We start from the raw sequence: 19,761 nt of genomic DNA on the forward strand, positions 1-19,761 counted from the left end.
AATTTATGCATGTTTCAGTTCTTTTAAGATCTCTATAAAAAATTAAATTTTTGTCATTTTCACACTGATGCATATATACAACCACGTTATTGGTTGTTCCCTAATTTTGACTAATATGTGAGTGTAGACAAAAGACAGAACTATGTTTATTCATAGAATCCTATAAGGTGAAAAGCAAAGTGGTTTATGTAAATGTGTATACAGGAACTGTTTAAATGTTGTAGTGATCTAGGCCATTTCTTCACCACTTGTGGTTGACTTTACATTTTGAAATTGCAACTAGAATGCTTGGTGAAAGTTGTTGGAAGGTTACCATAATAAAAATACTACTTTAATAATCTGAGGAACTGCTCTGAAGACTCTTGGAACTGCTGCTTCTTTTAAATCTAGAAGGCGCCGGTTTTCGAACTTCTGTAAAAGGGTAAAGGGAAGAAAAAATATTGAGCTAAAAGGCTAAAAACCAAACAATAAAATAGTGTTTATGGCTTAATGTAGAACTTACCACTTTCAACGTGAACATTTACAACTGAAGGTGGAGCTTGCAACCTGAAGGGAAAAAAGAAAAAAAAATATATAGAAAATGATCTAGTAATCTTAAGAATATCTTAAAAAGTGGCTAAGTACCATTTCTGGCCATGGAGGAACTGGAGAAGCAAACTATCCTAGTTTCACTGGAGACAAGAAAGATGTAAAAAATAAAGTCGCTCAGCACTCCAGCAGTGCTGACAACTTTATTTGTGATATTGTGGGGTGCTGGTGGAGCCCAGTTCAAGCACCAGAAATATTGGAGTGCTGTTCTGGAAATGTAAAGGCATCCTTTGCTTGGTTAGCAACAAAAAAAACAAAGCAAAAAAATATATATACACAAGGCATGAAAACGTGCAAGCACTTGTCTGAAAATATTCACATTCTCTCTCCGTTTTGAGTTCCTTGCCTTATAAAGCATTCATAAACGGATTTAGCAAAGATTAGAACAAGAAGTCATAATCTAAAACTAGATGTAAGGACATTTTACTTTGCTGAGAGGGAGGTAGATAAGTAGCACAACCTTCCAGCAGAAGTAGTAGATGCTAATCCAGTGAGTAAAGTTAAACAAAATCCAAATTCTAAGATGTGACCAAGGACTGGATAAAGGTTTCAGGATGGCCTAGGAAAGCCAAATAATTCTTATCTGCCATCAAATGCTGTGTTTCCATATAATACACAGCGCTCAAGACGCCTAGCTCAGAGAACTGGGTGAATTGTAAAGCTATTGAATGCTTAGTAGTTCCTGGGGCAAGAATTCTTATGACCATGCCTGACCTCTACGGGTTTGACCTGGAGATCTCCAGATGAAGCACCGCTTCTCCGGGTCAACACCTGAATCCTCCAGGTCGCGACATGCCCCACTTACCGCCCATTTCCCCTAGGTAAGTTCCTAGGTATGCCTATGACTTACAGTAGAGAATGTTGCCTCCTGAGGTTGATATGCACTTAACGTTTGCAACCAAAATCAATAAAAAAAAACCATTAGTTTAAAAATGGTGATACATTTTATCTCAGTTAAAGAATCAGGCCCAGTATGCATGCTTTTTCTCGTGTTACCATTGGCATTTATGTGAAGATACCATATAGCACAGCCATGGTAGAAAACGTTTAATTATGGTTCTTATGAATTTATGTCTTTAAAGGGCTGTAATGACAAATTATTGTTGACTCTCACAATGCTAATCTTTATAACTACTACAACGTACATAATCTACACAAGCTGGATAAAGTGTACACTGTAATTGTCAGTGTCCGCTCACCTGCTCTCCTCTCCTTCCAACAGTTTCTTGTAAGTGACAATTTCAATATCCAGAGCCAGTTTCACGTTCATCAGCTCCTGGTATTCTCGCATTTGGCAAGCTATGTCCTGCTTGGCCTTCTGCAGAGCTTCCTGGACCTCCTCAAGCTTCACATTAGCATCTTTAAGTGCAGTACTACTCTTTGTCTTGGCCTTTGACACTTCTTGCTCCTGATGTATACACTGCATCCTCAAACATCAGAATCACACATTAGGAGATATAATACAGCTATTTCATTAACTAACTGTTTTGGGTCCAGGTATATTGTGCAGCATTATGACAAGAAGAACATATTCACATATTTAGTTCATAAATATAACTTTTGAAATACTTAAGAAATTTGATACCTGAGATAATTTTTTGTTTTTTAAATAAAACATGTTTGACCCATATCATAAAAACTGATATTTCCACACCTAATATAAGTTTACCTTTACATGGCATTTTTGATGACTGAAAGGCTTAATAGTTGAAGGGTACCTCCAAAGGAGAATTATATAATAATTGTTTTTAAAATTCCTTTGCATGCAGTTATGTATTAAATTACCGGTAACTACCTGCAGAGTGGACTCATGACCATAATAACCAATGAAATCTCCATTCTAATTGGACCACCCCATGGTTTGCAACATTGACCACTTTTCAAACTCTTCACCAGAATATTCTTTTATACACAACACATAGTTTCCAATTATCTGCAATCTGCACAAGTATACAAAAGGCTATGCAGTGTAGTGAAGAAATACCATGTTGTCTGTATGAAGGGAAACACATGGTTTCTGGTAATATATTAAGTGGTATGCGAATTGGTGTAGGGAATTTTACTAGGTGTATGTGAGTAGTTCATGTATGTCTTAGGAAATTATAAAGCTGAATAGTTTTTTAATATTACCTAAACAGACCTTTTCAAAGCCAATTATACTGTGAAGGGGGAATTGCTACTGAAAGATTATACTATTAATACGGATCTCTCTAACCAGTCCAACAGGGCGCCATGGTGAATCACATCGATGTCAGCAATGTGATTCACCACGAAGCCCCTAAAAAAACATTAACGTATCTATAGGGGAGGAGGCAACCAGATTGGCCACCTTCCCTGAGCCGGTCTTCAGGGGACTGCCCAGGCAGCTGCACGATTGTGCTCTCCGCAACCAGCCCTGCTCATCAGGAACCCCATCAGCGCTGGTCTGGGGAGGAGGTGTCCGATGAGCAGGGCTAGTTGGGGAGATTACAATCCCCCTCTAACCGGCCCAACACTTCAGACTTTGGCTTCCGTGCTCCCTAATCACTATGCACCGGCAAATGATGCAGAAGGCCGGGGTGACATCATATCCAGCGCATAGTGATTAGGAAGCACTACAGCAGAGGCCTGGAGTCACAGACCTCATCCTCTCACCACATGATGGAAGATAGAAGATGATAGATGATGATGAGCAGTGTAGGTATCTGTGTGTTTGTAAGCTGGTATGTGTGTATATGTGTGTGTGTGGACAGGCTTGTGTAAGGGCAGTGTATGTGTATATGTGTGTTTATGGGCATGTGTGTGTAAAGACAGTGTGTATGGGCAGTCGTGTTTAAGGGTATGTGTATATATGTGTGTAATTGTATGTTTGTAAGCTGGTGTGTGTATATGTGTGTAAAAGGCAGTGTTGTGAAGGGGCAGTGTATGTGTCTATACGTATTAATGGGCAGGTGTGTGTAAGGGCAGTCATGTGTAAGGGCAGTGTATGTGGATATGTGTGTTTATGGGCAAGTGTGTGTAAAGGCAATGTGTATGTGTGTTTATCGACAGGTGTGTGTAAAGGCAGTGTGTGTAGGGACAGTGTATGTGTATATGTGTGTTTATGGGCAGTCGTGTGTAAGGGCAGTGTATGCGTGTATATGTGTGTTTATGGGCAGGTGTGTGTAAAGGCAGTGTGTGTAGGGACAGTGTATGTGTATATGTGTGTTTATGGGCAGTCGTGTGTAAGGGCAGTGTATGTGTGTATATGTGTGTTTATGGGCAGGTGTGTGTAAAGGCAATGTGTATGTGTGTTTATGGACAGGTATGTGTAAAGGCAGTGTGTAAAATCAGTGTAAATAAAATAACCTCTGTAAAAAAAAATAGCTGGGGGCACAATTTTCCATTCTTGCCTCAGGCGCAAAAGGAGCTAGCTACGGCTCTGAACGTACACAAAGTAAAGTTGTATTAGTTGCAGTCTAAAGCTTGTTCATTCTGCTAAACCCAATACATCTAGACAAAAAGGTTATATTAGACAGTGTGTTTATTGTTATGTTGTACTTTTTTAGGGAAAAAGTTGTCTTTGAGAATAAAAACTTGCATATAACCTTGAAGAACACCCACCTGGTTCTGAACACTTAAGATCTCTGACCTCATGCGTTGAATCTTACTGTTCATTTGACTTATCTGTGTGCGGCTGTTCTCCAGTTCTACCTCACAGTGTCCTGCCCTTAGCGCACCCTGCTGCAGCTAGAAATCACAATAAAATGTACATGCATTTGTGCGTAACTGTAAAGGTCTCATGCAATCAAGGTCAAATGCAATGCTAATGCAAGCGATAACAATTTAGGGCAGGCGGCATACAACAGTACTCAGGAATCAAGCCAAAGTCAATACCAGAAATTGAAATATTACACAGAATGCTAGTGAATTGCAAAGGGACTACCACAAGCAATGATAGCCCTCTGAGGGTTTACATAGCGCATAGGCGCTCGGATCACGCTACAGGTAACAGGCACTATATGTATGAATACCTTGCTCTTGGACAGTGCCTGAGCTTCCTTCCGGCTCCGAGCTGCAATACTTTCATAACGCTCTTTCACCTCTTCTACGATACTCTCCAGGTCCAAGTGACAACTACTGTCCATGTTCACTAGAACTGATATGTCCCCTGTCTCTTCAATTAACTCCTTCAGTTCCTGCAAATAAAGGTATGCACAAATAATTTTTGGAAAGTATTGTTTTCTGCAAACATTGCTATTATATAAAGTTAATCTATTACACATTGTATAAACCCAAACATAAACCCCACTTTTTGGTACCAGGACTGAGTTTCTAAGTAAATCAATATTTAAGGTTCTGGTATATATTCAGACAGATACAGTATTACAATATTTGTTATGGTGCAAACGGTGTTGCATGAAGTCTATAGAGGCTATGATGAGCTGGCACAGCTTTCATAGCGTACATAGGCCAGTTGGGGAGATCAAAGATCCTCTTACCAACTCATTGAGCAACAGAAAACCAAGGGACTTGATTTCCCAAAAGGCTGATGTTCCTGAAATTAAGATTATATATATATATATATATATATATATATATATATATAATGGAACCAATGCTATTGATAATTGAAGACTTGTTTTAATCGAGTTGTCTCAGACTGTTCAAACAGAATATTTGATCTTGTTTCAGTAGGAAAATGTTATCAAGCTTAATAAAATGTACTATGATAACAATCTGTATAATTATTTTTAAATACAAGTTTAATTATTCCAACAAGCGACAATTCATGAAGAGGTTCTAATGGAAAATTATTATTAATTTAATGCATACAAATAGCTATATTTAGCCTACAAAAAATGCTCCATCATACATACTAATAATATATCTGTCACCAAATAACATGTAAGCTGAACTGAATAATAGAACACTATGGATTTTGCTAGATATGAGGTGTGGGCTAATGAACTGACCAGGAGACTAACATACTTTTCAAGGACAAGATGAAAATAGGTTAGTATTCAAACTGAAAGAAATTGGTCTAGATGCAAATTCTTGTTCTTGGGTAGAACATTGGCTTAGAGATAGAGAACAGAGAGTTGTTATAAATGGTAAATTTTCAAGCTGGTCAAAAGTGGTAAGTGGTGTCCCTCAGGGTTCTGTTCTGGGACCAATTTTATTCAACATATTTATAAATGACCTGGCAGTAGGTGTTGAAAGTCATGTTTCTGTGTTTGCAGATGACACTAAACTAGGTAAAGTTATACAGGGCGAGCAGGATATTACTGTGTTACAGAGGGATCTAGATAGACTGGGGGACTGGGCACACAAATGGCAGATTAAATTCAATGTAGACAAATGTAAAGTTATGCACTTTGGGGTAGCGAATGCACAAGCAACCTACACCCTAAACGGTGGTGAATTAGGGGTAACGACAAATGAGAAGGATTTGGGAATTGTTATAGACAACAAACTAGGCAACAATGTGCCATGTCAGTCTGCGGTTGCTAAGGCCAGTAAGGTATTGTCGTGTATAAAAAGGGGCATCAAGTCGCAGGATAAAGATATAATTTTGCCTCTGTATAAATCAATGGTAAGGCCGCACCTTGAATATGCTGTGCAATTTTGGGCACCTATTCTAAAGAAGGATATCATAGCACTTGAAAGGGTGCAGAGGCGGGCTACAAAATTAATAAAAGGAATGGAGCACTATAGTTATGAAGAATGGTTAACTAATTTAAATCTGTTTAGTTTAGAAAAGCGTCGCCTCAGAGGGGATATGATAACATTATATAAATATATTCGGGGCCAATACAAACCATTGTGTGGTAATCTGTTCATAAACAGGACTATGCATAGGACACTTGGTCATGCGTTCAGACTGGAAGAAAGGAGATTTAGACTAAAGCAGAGGAAAGGGTTTTTTACAGTAAGGACAATAAGGATGTGGAATTCTCTGCCTGCAGAGGTAGTTTTATCGGAGTCTGTACAGACGTTTAAACTGCAACTGGATGGATACCTGGAAAAACATAATATTCAGGGATATAATCTTTAATTATGGGGAAACAGCTTATTGATCCAAGGAGAAATCTGACTGCCATTTTGGGGTCAAGAAGGAATTTTTTTCCCTGGTTAGTGCAAAATTGGAAAGAGGGAAACCGGGGTTTTTTTGCCTTCTCTTGGATCAACAGAAACAAATTAACAGATATAGGAAAGGCTGAACTTGATGGACGCATGTCTTTTTTCAGCCTACGTAACTATGAGGTTGGCATACTAGTGAGAATGGATACTCCATATCACTCTACTGCTAATCTCTATGTGTAACATACATATGTTTGGTGCCTGAGAAGATGTTGTGAACCATCACTATTAGTTTTTTGCCACTGGAGTTGATGTTGCTGGCAGAATTATGTTAGCAGATTCCTCCAAGTTGCATGTAGACAAGAGCAGTTTGTTAGTGTTAAACTGGGAAGCCCTAGAAGGTGCAATAACATATTCTCAAAAACTGATTTGGAACATATTGGCTATCCCATATTGGCTGCCCTATAAGAATGTTAAAAAGCCATTAAACAGAATCCAATCATAAATGTAAAAACGGCGGCTCTAGTGTGATAAGACAAAATAGCACCCAATAGATTGTTAATGCTATTTGCTCCACTTTTACCAATTTGCACACCAAGTCCTTTTTCTATATAATATTCAAGTTGATTGTATTACTCGTAAATAAATTACATTTAATTTATATTTGCACTGTTGTCTTTCAATTACACTTTTCCAATTTAATTTTTCTCATGTTGCAATGACAATATCTATACTTGAATTATCTCATAGACTGATACATTCCTATTATATAAATTTGGAAGGTGATGCATATATGTCCTATGCAGAGTTTAATAATGTTTAAAGGGTAGAGAATAAAAGTGGCCTATACATAAAGAAGTCAGGGGTACAACAAAATAAATAAAGCACTTAAACACAACTCAAATTATTAAGACAACCATAAAACCTTGATTTCAAATGTATATTTTTTCCCAAAAAACTAAAGGTAAGAACAACACAATTAACAGCAGTTCCCTGTTTTTAATACCTTTCAATAGAAGCACAGATCAATGCATCATTTATTAAATGTTGTGACAGCCTAGCACAAAAGACATCATGAGTATCTAGAAGGATATCCTTGTTTATCAAGGCAGATGTTATAATGGTTCATTTAAAGACTGTATTCTTTGGAATCACATGAATCAACCTTATTGGCTGAGAAAATCCAATTTTAATGTTTTCGATGGAGACTTGTTTCTAAGCCAAGAAAACCTTATCCAAACTTTATGAATAGATTTCTTACCACTTAAGTTTACTTTGTCTATTATATCTTTTAAAATGGGCTATAGCCAAGTGTGATGCAAATTATATCAGGCGCATAGCTATGGGGCGGTCCTGACCCTTCTCTGTGTAATTAAGAGAGTTGGTTCCAGATCATCATCGGTGGTTTATTGCAACAGCAGTGCATACACCCCTATACAGTATCCAATATCTGTTTTGAATTCTACGGCAGTACTTTCTAACCAAAAAGACACACCAATCTAGGGGGAGGGTTCAGTATAAAAGGGATGTTTAATTCTCAGTAAAGCAATTAGTTTACTCAGTAAACCAATTGTTTAGGAGCAAAGTGCCAACTTGGGTAAGTATATTGTGTCTCGTGGATTGAAAAAGGAGTTTTTGCAGGAAACACTGTAATTCCCAAGTTAAGAGCTACAATGGACTATCCAGACATCCATCCCTGGTCTTCATGCTTTTATCCAACTACTTCTCTGGCAATCACTAATGTCTGCCATATCTCCTTCTCTTACAGGTATGACTCACACCTTTCACCTGAACTCCTCATGTCCTGCTGTTACCCCTGTTTTCCACCCAGTATGTCTGCTTCAACGCGTCATCCGAACCAGATCAACTCATCCCCATCCAAGCAGTCCTCTCCTATTGTCTTATTGATCCAAGGAGAAATCTGACTGCCATTTTGGGGTCAAGAAGGAATTTTTTTCCCTGGTTAGTGCAAAATTGGAAAGAGGGAAACCGGGGTTTTTTTGCCTTCTCTTGGATCAACAGAAACAAATTAACAGATATAGGAAAGGCTGAACTTGATGGACGCATGTCTTTTTTCAGCCTACGTAACTATGAGGTTGGCATACTAGTGAGAATGGATACTCCATATCACTCTACTGCTAATCTCTATGTGTAACATACATATGTTTGGTGCCTGAGAAGATGTTGTGAACCATCACTATTAGTTTTTTGCCACTGGAGTTGATGTTGCTGGCAGAATTATGTTAGCAGATTCCTCCAAGTTGCATGTAGACAAGAGCAGTTTGTTAGTGTTAAACTGGGAAGCCCTAGAAGGTGCAATAACATATTCTCAAAAACTGATTTGGAACATATTGGCTATCCCATATTGGCTGCCCTATAAGAATGTTAAAAAGCCATTAAACAGAATCCAATCATAAATGTAAAAACGGCGGCTCTAGTGTGATAAGACAAAATAGCACCCAATAGATTGTTAATGCTATTTGCTCCACTTTTACCAATTTGCACACCAAGTCCTTTTTCTATATAATATTCAAGTTGATTGTATTACTCGTAAATAAATTACATTTAATTTATATTTGCACTGTTGTCTTTCAATTACACTTTTCCAATTTAATTTTTCTCATGTTGCAATGACAATATCTATACTTGAATTATCTCATAGACTGATACATTCCTATTATATAAATTTGGAAGGTGATGCATATATGTCCTATGCAGAGTTTAATAATGTTTAAAGGGTAGAGAATAAAAGTGGCCTATACATAAAGAAGTCAGGGGTACAACAAAATAAATAAAGCACTTAAACACAACTCAAATTATTAAGACAACCATAAAACCTTGATTTCAAATGTATATTTTTTCCCAAAAAACTAAAGGTAAGAACAACACAATTAACAGCAGTTCCCTGTTTTTAATACCTTTCAATAGAAGCACAGATCAATGCATCATTTATTAAATGTTGTGACAGCCTAGCACAAAAGACATCATGAGTATCTAGAAGGATATCCTTGTTTATCAAGGCAGATGTTATAATGGTTCATTTAAAGACTGTATTCTTTGGAATCACATGAATCAACCTTATTGGCTGAGAAAATCCAATTTTAATGTTTTCGATGGAGACTTGTTTCTAAGCCAAGAAAACCTTATCCAAACTTTATGAATAGATTTCTTACCACTTAAGTTTACTTTGTCTATTATATCTTTTAAAATGGGCTATAGCCAAGTGTGATGCAAATTATATCAGGCGCATAGCTATGGGGCGGTCCTGACCCTTCTCTGTGTAATTAAGAGAGTTGGTTCCAGATCATCATCGGTGGTTTATTGCAACAGCAGTGCATACACCCCTATACAGTATCCAATATCTGTTTTGAATTCTACGGCAGTACTTTCTAACCAAAAAGACACACCAATCTAGGGGGAGGGTTCAGTATAAAAGGGATGTTTAATTCTCAGTAAAGCAATTAGTTTACTCAGTAAACCAATTGTTTAGGAGCAAAGTGCCAACTTGGGTAAGTATATTGTGTCTCGTGGATTGAAAAAGGAGTTTTTGCAGGAAACACTGTAATTCCCAAGTTAAGAGCTACAATGGACTATCCAGACATCCATCCCTGGTCTTCATGCTTTTATCCAACTACTTCTCTGGCAATCACTAATGTCTGCCATATCTCCTTCTCTTACAGGTATGACTCACACCTTTCACCTGAACTCCTCATGTCCTGCTGTTACCCCTGTTTTCCACCCAGTATGTCTGCTTCAACGCGTCATCCGAACCAGATCAACTCATCCCCATCCAAGCAGTCCTCTCCTATTGTCTCACTTCCCCCACAACCACCGACTAGATTGTAAGCTTACAAGAGCAGGGCCCTCTTCTCCTTTGCACCAGTTTGTTATTATATGTGTTTTTGTATGTGAAATTGTTCTACTGACTGTAACAGCGCTACGGAATCTGCCGGCGCTTTATAAATAAATGTAATGTAATTAATTGCAGTATATTCTACAGATAAAGACTGAAGTTGTTCACCTGTTCATATACGGATTTCATCAGTTCTATCAAACCTTTCAGCTCCCTCCGTTTAATTTCCAGTTCTGTTCGATCTAAGCTGCAGGTGTCCACATCCTGTAGGAGACAATATAATACTCTGTAAATAGCAAACCTGAAAATACAATAGTATTTATTGAGTACAAATTTAGAAATTGGATATTTTGACAAGTGTTGTTAAACTCAAATTAAAAAAATAGAAATATTTATATATAAAGTACGAGGAAAATGACATATTCCCTGTTAGGGCCGTCTTTGCTAACAACCATCCTAAAAGGATGCCCTCAATTAGTGATTACTTCTATCCCAAAATGAATGTAAACTATATCTCTCTATAAAGTATTCACTTATAGGAGTATGCAGCAGGCTAGGCTTCCATGGCAGTAAGCAGCCATAATAAACTGGTCTGAAATATCAGATTTTAATTTGACTTTAATTTTAGAAAAGCTCTGATGGATTAGCAGTTGAGATGTTAACGTGAAGCTTTCCTCTTTAACATAAGGGAAGGCTGCTAAGTGGCTTCCACTACACTACAGAAATATAACGACATTTGTAGTGATAACTATCTGTGTACATTGTATATAGAGATGGTAATTTAAGCTTATTTTCCCAACCATGTTTTTCTTGCAGGGGAAACCAATAAGGGTTGGCCCTTCATAAAGTAAAGTAAAGATGATGACTTAATATTGTAGCTCCCCTCAAAACTCTCCTTTCATAAGTTTGCAATAGGTGTGTCCATTACTGTTAATTTAAAATTCCTGCCAGTCACAAGATACCAAGTTAAAGAAACCTTTTACGTTTGTTCCAAATTTGTTAATAATAATGACCAGCAATAAAAAGGGTTTTATTGGCATCAACCCTAAATAATCATATGTACAATATTGTATCTTGAATGTGGTACTATACAAACACTCTAGATGCACAGTTATCATTCGGGTTCACCAACACAAACACATATTCCATTTACAATTTATCTAAGACTTAATTGATCAAGACAAATAAAGCAATGTTCTACTGTGCATGACAGTTGCCCCTTCATTTAAAACAAGGATTCTAGAGCAAAAAAACAGAAACATAGCATTAAAGATAACAGCATACTTAGTGTCATGTATGAAAAGTTATTATGGTGGAAAGTTTGAAAAGTTGAAAATGATTCAATAATCAGGAATATTCCACTGGTTGCTACAGTGGTACAAAAAATGTTATTTTTTTTTTCTGTACTGATACAGAAGACTTCTTCCTTAAAATGGTGTTAATATGACTTATGTTAATTGTGTTTTATGGTCATTATTCTGTTTATAAATAAATCATATATAATATATTAAAAGATAAAAGAATATTGAAGACATATTCTGTCTATTTCTACACTGGTCTGCAGTGCATTTAATTTTGAGATCCCAGTTGGAAGGATTATTAATTTTATGTATTATATGCTTTGTTTTCAGTCCTATTTTCATTCACTGTGTTGTTGGTTAATGTTGTATGAGTTCCTAATAAATATGTTGACTTGGCACAAATAAAATATTATTTTGGCACAGTAGTTATTTCATACATATAAAAGTAATGTGACAAAATGAATCAGAAAATATTACTAGAAAAATGTCTTAATTAACAAGGTAACAGTTGTTTTAACAGTGCATAGTTTGCAACATAGTTTTTATACTTCATTTTCTTATGAATAATAATATAAAATTATTATTTTCTTTTTATACTTTAAATGTAGATTGATTATATGAACTGGAAAATACAGTTTATCAGTACAGCATACAGGAGCAGGCTGGCAGCATTCAATCACAGTAAAAAACTGAGTGACATAGGCAGACAGTAACTATTTTCCATAAGAAACAAAAAGTATTTTCAAATACAAATAATATATATACATATAATAAACGCACCTTTTTCATATCTACAAAGGAATACTCCAATTGTGTGTGTAAGAAGAGTTCACCTTCAAACCTGTTAAAAGAGGACACAATACAATATATATAAATTATATAAATAAATATATATATATACATTACATTACATATTTACTCCGATACTCCAATTGTATATAGTATTTAAATAATTTAATAAATCCATCCCCCAATTGCATTATATTGGTAATTCAATAAATGGTCACTCAATTAAACTATATACTATAGCTCCTGTTTTATGAAATCCCTTTTAACACACTATTTACCTATACCCAAGAAAGCTATTTGGCAATTGAATCATAAATGTAATTGCAAACTTAGAATTAAAATACTTGATGAATGATGGTGTCATTTACTGTGTGGCTTAACTATAAGGCATATAAGGCATAATTATAGCAGTTCCTTGCAGAAGCCCAATATGCTATTAATAATAGCAAATTAAGTTTTTATAAGTGATGCAACACAATTACAACTGCTTTTATACAATAAATTGTTAGGATCCTCCCAGCAATTTGGTGTCTCAGCTTTAAATGTCACTGATTCATTAAAGAATATATATATATATATATATATATATATATATATATATATATATGTATTATATACAGTATAGTCAATACATGGTGAATCGGTTTGGGATATATATATAATATATACAGTATACAGTGTATATATATATATATATACTGTATGTGTATGTACAAATAGTTAAATAACAGAAATAGCAGAAAAGTCATTTAACATATACTTAGTGCATCGTATTTGATGAGCGTAACGCATGCTTAAAGAGACTGACGGCCCTATTTTAGTGTTCAGAAGATAACTACACTGCCCCACTACTGACAACAGAATAGACATTTTGGGGCCAGCTGGACAACAATAATTGAGAATAAAATTATTATTAATGCAATTACAATAAAAACAATTGTTAATTTTGGCAATACTTCTTTCAAGTATACAAATATGCAAAAAAAAGAATCAAAATTTGCAGTGTCTATATGGGACACACAGAAGCAAACTGATTTGTACATAGGGATAATTTGCTATATGTTTGAAGTAGCCCTATTATTGATGCAGCATTAAGAATCATCAAGCATTTAACTAGGACTACTTTTTCCCAGTAGTTCAGATGTGTTCAGATTCAAAAAGAGGGAAGGATATTCTGAATCTTAAAATGTATACATATACAATATACAGTACCAACAAGTAATTACGGTATAATGGCTGCTGTTAGCGATGAAGAGAAAATGGAAATGTAGATGCTTGGAAGATGGCTTCCTGGAATTGAACTTGATCTTTCTAAGGAAGCCAGGCTATCCATAAAAGGATCCAGTTTGTAAGGTGTGGCACAGCTGGAAATTGACACTACAAATTAAAAGTATGTGATGGAAACATTTGCTTGTATGATGAACCTTTGCACTTCAGAACTTGCTTATTATCTATATTATCATATATTATACAGTATTTGTGTGCAAAAGCAGAAATAACTGCAAATGATGATGTACGAACAAAAGTTATCACTTGGCATATGGACAGATGCTTGGGAGAGTCAAGTCACTACAGGCCAGTCATTTTAAAATCAGCACCATCAGAATCAAAACAAAACAGACTATTGAGTGACAAGTCTATAAAACTGTTTAGAGGGTAGAAGGCAACAAGAGTTTTTGTTTTAATTCAAACATTTTTTCTTTATAATTATCAGTTTTATCAGCAATCTATATTTTGGAGTAGAATTTAAACAAGAATGATTTAATAATGACCATAGGAAAAACATATTCAGGGGTATATTTCCATTAGTAAGTTTATTATTATTATTATTTCACGCAAAACATGTACCTTTTTACAGTATGCACTGTATACACTCAAAAGCGCATGACAAAATGAGAATTGACTGATTAAGACAAAGCAATATGATACATTAGGTAAAATTGGGTCTTGTTCCCAAGCTTGACACTTTCCCAAAATTCACTGAGGTCTTTTGTGGTTATTGATGACAGAATGTAGTGTAATTAAATCATACCGGTATTTAAGTTTCATGTCAATAGATTTAGCCAATCTTAACCAATTAGACTTTTAAGTTACAATATAGCAACTGAGCTAGCTGAAAAAAATGCTCCAGAGGATTAGCCCCACAGTCACTTGACGTCCCAGTTACATGAAACACTCAAAGAATTAGCAAGTGACATCAGTGGAATTTAACAGGAGTTATCAGAATTTGGCACTTAGGGTAGATGGCTTAATTAATGCTTTCTCTTTTAAAGTAAAGCACTTTATAACACAATACTGAGAACATTTGGTAAACATGATACCAATGATATTATTGGTTAACCAAACCTAAAATCGGAATTGTTCAAAACTATTTTGTATTTTCTTCAGGCCTTTTATATCATATATAAGTAAAGACTTAAGTAGTCTTGAAAGCATGCAGTGTAATGCAATTCAGCTTGTTAATAAAGCCCCTAATGCTGTGCAATTCTATATATATATATATATATATATATATATATATATATATATTTATTTTGCATTTCATAATTTATATTAGCATTTTGGCTAGCATAATATAGGCACCAAATATTTTGGTTTACCATGAAGAACAAGCCCAGTGCCAGTCAAGAAGACCCTTCCTGTACTGAGCTGTCCCTCTCAATGATTGTATCTGGGGCTGTTGGAATTCTCATATGTGCCATAAGCTTTTGGGGCCTCAGAATTGTCTTTAGATGAAATTCCAAACAATAGAAAGTTTGCTTGTTATTGTGAAAATGATTATAAAATAAAATAAGAATTTGTGTGAACTACAATGCATTGCCTCTATTATGTCTATAAGAATTCCTGCTAAACTATTTAATTGGCACTAGATAAGAATGACTTATGCAATAATTAAGGGCGTCTGACAAACAGAAGATTAGCATGAAAGGGAGCGTTGTGGTCTAAGAGTCATTACCTGCTTTAAGTATTATTATTATTATTATTATTATTATTGAAAATGATGACTTAAAATTATAAAAGTTCACTAATACCTAATGTAGATTGATTTCTAAATTATGAAGTACTTGTATAGCTGTATTCTAATTGCTTATTTGTGTTTTCAGAGAGAAGACAACTAGATTTCAGACCAGAGAATCATACAAGAGAATAAACCAAGGGCAACAAATGGGCAGAGGCCCAAGTGCCAGATTTATGATATGGGAGGAATACAATAAATACGTTTTCCGGTGGCAACCATTTTGCTATTTGTGCTGCTATAGCACATAAACCACAAAGTGTAATTAAATCAGTGTCTCCTGTTATAGCCTTGCATATAAAGTCATGCATAGTCAGAGCTCTGCTAAATGTATTATTATTATTATTATTATTATCCTTTATTTATATAGCGCCAACAGTTTACGCAGCGCTAAATGTATTGCTTTTGTAATTAAATGCAGTACAAGAAACATCATTCATAGTTTCTGGAGAGAATTATTTAATCATGTAGAAATTTGACCTATTCATATTTGTCCCCAGGAAACATTAATTGCCACGTGATACAAGAGAAAATGCGTGATAGGTTGTTGCCATTGCAACTAAAAAAAACTCTTCTGAAAAGTTTCGGTTTTGTGCTAGGTGATTAAACATGCCCAGACAATTTTAAAAAGAATATCTGGTAAGGTTTTTTGCTTAACATACTAGAGAGTGCAATTTAGATTTTGTAATATATATTATATTACATAAATTGGAACAACGCCTCTTGGGTGATTTTAATGGTCACCTAAATAGCTGCAAACTGTCCCAGGCTTATGTCCCAATATGTCAGTTATCCCTACAAGTATCTCTCTGCTGGGCTTTCAGTACATTTTTAACCCACAATGCATATGGAAGAGGCGCAACACTGCCCATGTAATGTAGGAGCAAAGTGATAGGATGCTATAACAACCTCCACATATTATGGACAAAACTTCAAGTGACATCACTAGTGCCCCAGCGTCTCAGGTTAGGACATTGTATCTTAAGCCTTTGTATCGTAATTGCCTCATATGAGGTCACTCGTAAAAACAATATGGCCGCACCTCGTGTCCTTAACCTAGCTAAGATTTGTTAATATTATTAACATAATACAATATTTGCTCGATTATAAGACAAGGTTTTTTTCAGAGCAAATGCCAGTCTTATAATCAGGGTCGTCTTATAATCAGACCTCAAATAGGTCTGACTATGAGACTAAGATCCAGATCCCCCGCAGCGCTGCAGGGGACCTGGATCTTTCTGTCTTATGCCCCCCCAAACTTACCGGTGCTTCTGACTCCCCGGTGTGTAGCCGGGGCAGCGTGTAGACGTCTACGCGATTCGCGTAGACTACTTCTGCTGCAGCCGGAAGGAGGTGCGATAGTAGCAGGGGTTGTCTGCGTCCATCGCGCAGACCTTCCCCCGCTGTCAGTGAGGAGAGTTCCCTGCACTGGTGCGGGGAATTCTCTCTGACAGTCGGAGGGTGTATGCGCGATGGACGCAGAGGGTTAAAAGGCATATCATGTGAACAAGGATAAAGCTACATAATTCTTCAAAACAATCACCTCAAATTGGCTTTATTGGGTGTTCTCACAAAGGCCATTTTTCCAGGACACATATTTGCAATTTGCTTAAACACCCCCACCTCAAGATTCTCCATTATTCCACCCAGCCCGAATCATTTCATTATATGCACCACCCTGTATCCTTCTTAATACCCTTTGCCTCCAACTCCCTTGGAAACAAACTCCAACAGCTTTGGGCTCACATGGAATTCCTGGCCCCACTGCTGCTGCCTTAAAGAAAGCCTTGGCTACCAATGACAGATATGTAAATCCTAACTGAAAACACATTTTCCAATGTTATACCTTATTTAAGAATGTGCTAATTAAGGGAATTGTATACATCAAATATAATTAATTTGATTATTTTGGAGGCCAATAACAGCACAAAGGTGGTTATATGTTCAGGAGCTTCCAGTTCAGTACAGCTATCTTTCAAGGTTATGTATTTTTGGATGCTAATTTACATTTAATTATATCTGGTTGATGTTGAGTAAGGAAATTAAGAAAACCCATCCCAACAATGAAACTAACTTGTTCTTGTTATCTTTCACGGAATCCATCATGTCCAACAAGTTGAATTGTGTATGGTGGTTCTTCTGAGTGACACGATTCACCTGACCAAGGAGCCGACTGATGTACGACAGATAAATTGGCTCCAAATCTTTTTGGGAGTTTTCTTCTACTTGTAGCATGGCCCAACGGTCTTCCAAGATCTCTCTTTGTTTTTCTAAGTATCTTATCTGCAACAGACAAAGTATATGCTATACTTTGATTTCAACCTAAGTACTTACTTACCCATGTAATTTTTTTATAAATTATCTGCCCGCCCTAAAATCCTAAACTGTCAGAACTCAAACTGTAGGTTAAGTAGTTAATAGTCACCTAAATTACTAGTAGTTGCAAATTGTATTGTTTAGATGATTCACAGTGCATGGGCCTATGTTTTTATATATTTATTAACCTAGCAGCCTCACAAATTATTACTTATAATAATTTCTGTCCACTTCTCTAGTCAATGCATGGCCAGCCTTACCATATAGGTAGGTGGGCTTGGGATTGATCCGCGAGGAAGCTGAGCTGATTTGAGTTACCGCCTTTAAGTTTCTTTGTAAGTGTGCAAGTGCATGCAGGAGGGGTCCAAATTAAATTGTCTGCTTAAAGCGCTAACCTTAGTACAAGGCCTAAGTCTCTGTTTTATGTCCAACACATCCTTGGGCCCCAGCGTTTTTGTGGCCACCTCAAAAGACCCCAAATATAGTTGTGCATATTATAATCAAAATGTAATGTTATAGTACATGCATCTTCATACATATAACACAAATAAAAATGTATTTATTTTTTTCACTGAATGAAATTATTAAGATTATTTAATCAAAAAATTTAAACTATTTATACTTATCCCCTAATTCATATCAAAGTAGCCTAAATAATATAAACTGGTCCAGCACAGCATTACATTATGTGGTCCTTAGTCACTAACCACCATTGTTAATGCCAAACAGCACAATTCATTTCAATACTGTTTATTTTAATTACACATCATTGATCTTTCATTACTTTTTACATTTTACACACTTTCCTAATTTTAAATATGTCCAACGCTGGTCAATAGTGTGACACTGTGCTATTATTTTGTATATCAAGAGCACAATGGCTAGTACATAGAAAGTAACCACTCGCTGACATGTCTTTCAGCAGAATATTAATCCTACTCAACAGGGAAAGCCTTTGGCACTTCAGCTGCTGTATATAAAAAATCTTATCATCTACAACCAATCTGTGTTTGTTTAATTGTCGGTCCTGTGTGCTTGAGTATGATGACAGTTGCATTTCATAGCATCTTGAATACTATAGTTTGTGCCATTTATGCTTCTTTCTGTATTTTAACTGTATATCATAAAAAGCTGTCTCATGTTATCAACTATAAATCTCCTAATACTCACCTTGTCCATGAAGGAAGCGAGGGTGGTACTTAACTTGGAGTCGGTGTCCTCCACATGTAGTGGTGATGAGCTGTCAGAGGTCACCTTAAGTGTGGATTTAAAGGTCTCCTCGAAGACTTCAGACTGAGAGCCATTAGTAATACTAACATCCTTAGTGTAATGTATTGATGTAGGAGGGCTGCTTAATTTACTCTCTCTTGCCTTGAAAGTATCTGGTTGCCATGGAGATGAATCATAGTCAGATAGTTGAGAGTAAGTAGCCATTCAGCCTAGTTAATGTACCAGCTGTGGACTTGTGGAAAAACTCTGTTTCCGACAGAAAACACAGAGCAGCACTGTCTTTCCAAAGAAGGAGCACAGTGTCTGGGTGTGCCTGTAAGACACAGGGAGAGGCTGCAATTACCAGTTCTCTGGAAAAAACAGTGGGGTGTCAGCCACACAATATGCTAATGCCCCAGCTTCAATCACAAAAATAAGGCATTGCCGAATACACCTGTATGTATACAAAACTACACATGCAATCACACACGCTGGAAAAGTATGTGAAGGAATCACAGTACAAGTCATTGTAATAGACAAATGGTGAAGGAAGGCGCGCTGGGACAGGTTCTATTTTCACGTGATGCAAGGAAATTCTTTTCAACAATACGAGCCATTCTACTGATGTAAAAAAATAAAAATGCTTT

At 36.2% G+C, this 19,761-nt stretch overlaps 1 protein-coding gene across 1 annotated transcript; it reads right to left on the reverse strand.

Annotated features, from left to right (window-relative positions):
- Window positions 1-331: 331 nt before the first annotated feature.
- On the reverse strand, window positions 332-19,339 carry LOC149286531 (keratin, type II cytoskeletal 80-like). The gene is made up of 9 exons (XM_089493939.1): window positions 19,076-19,339; window positions 17,664-17,872; window positions 12,565-12,625; window positions 10,652-10,747; window positions 4,581-4,745; window positions 4,171-4,296; window positions 1,788-2,008; window positions 503-546; window positions 332-411 (listed from the first exon to the last, which is right to left on the reverse strand). The coding sequence occupies exons 1-9, from the start codon at window positions 19,337-19,339 to the stop codon at window positions 332-334; spliced, it is 1,266 nt and encodes a 421-aa protein (XP_089350065.1).
- Between the last annotated feature and the right edge of the window lie 422 nt (window positions 19,340-19,761).

Source organism: Sceloporus occidentalis, unplaced genomic scaffold (assembly GCF_023333645.1).
Source record: "Sceloporus occidentalis isolate IW3139 unplaced genomic scaffold, rSceOcc1.0.p SCAF_68, whole genome shotgun sequence".
Classification (NCBI taxonomy): Eukaryota; Metazoa; Chordata; class Lepidosauria; order Squamata; family Phrynosomatidae; genus Sceloporus; species Sceloporus occidentalis.

Bases quoted from the DNA above. Each gene is read 5' to 3' on its own strand.
- LOC149286531 (XM_089493939.1), bottom strand. From the start codon at position 19,339: ATGGCTACTTACTCTCAACTATCTGACTATGATTCATCTCCATGGCAA. The intron at 4,746-10,651 runs GTGAACAACTTC...CTTTATTTGCAG, and splicing joins TGAAATCCGTATATGAACAG to GAACTGAAGGAGTTAATTGA. The intron at 4,297-4,580 runs GTATTCATACAT...TGTGATTTCTAG, and splicing joins AGGCACTGTCCAAGAGCAAG to CTGCAGCAGGGTGCGCTAAG.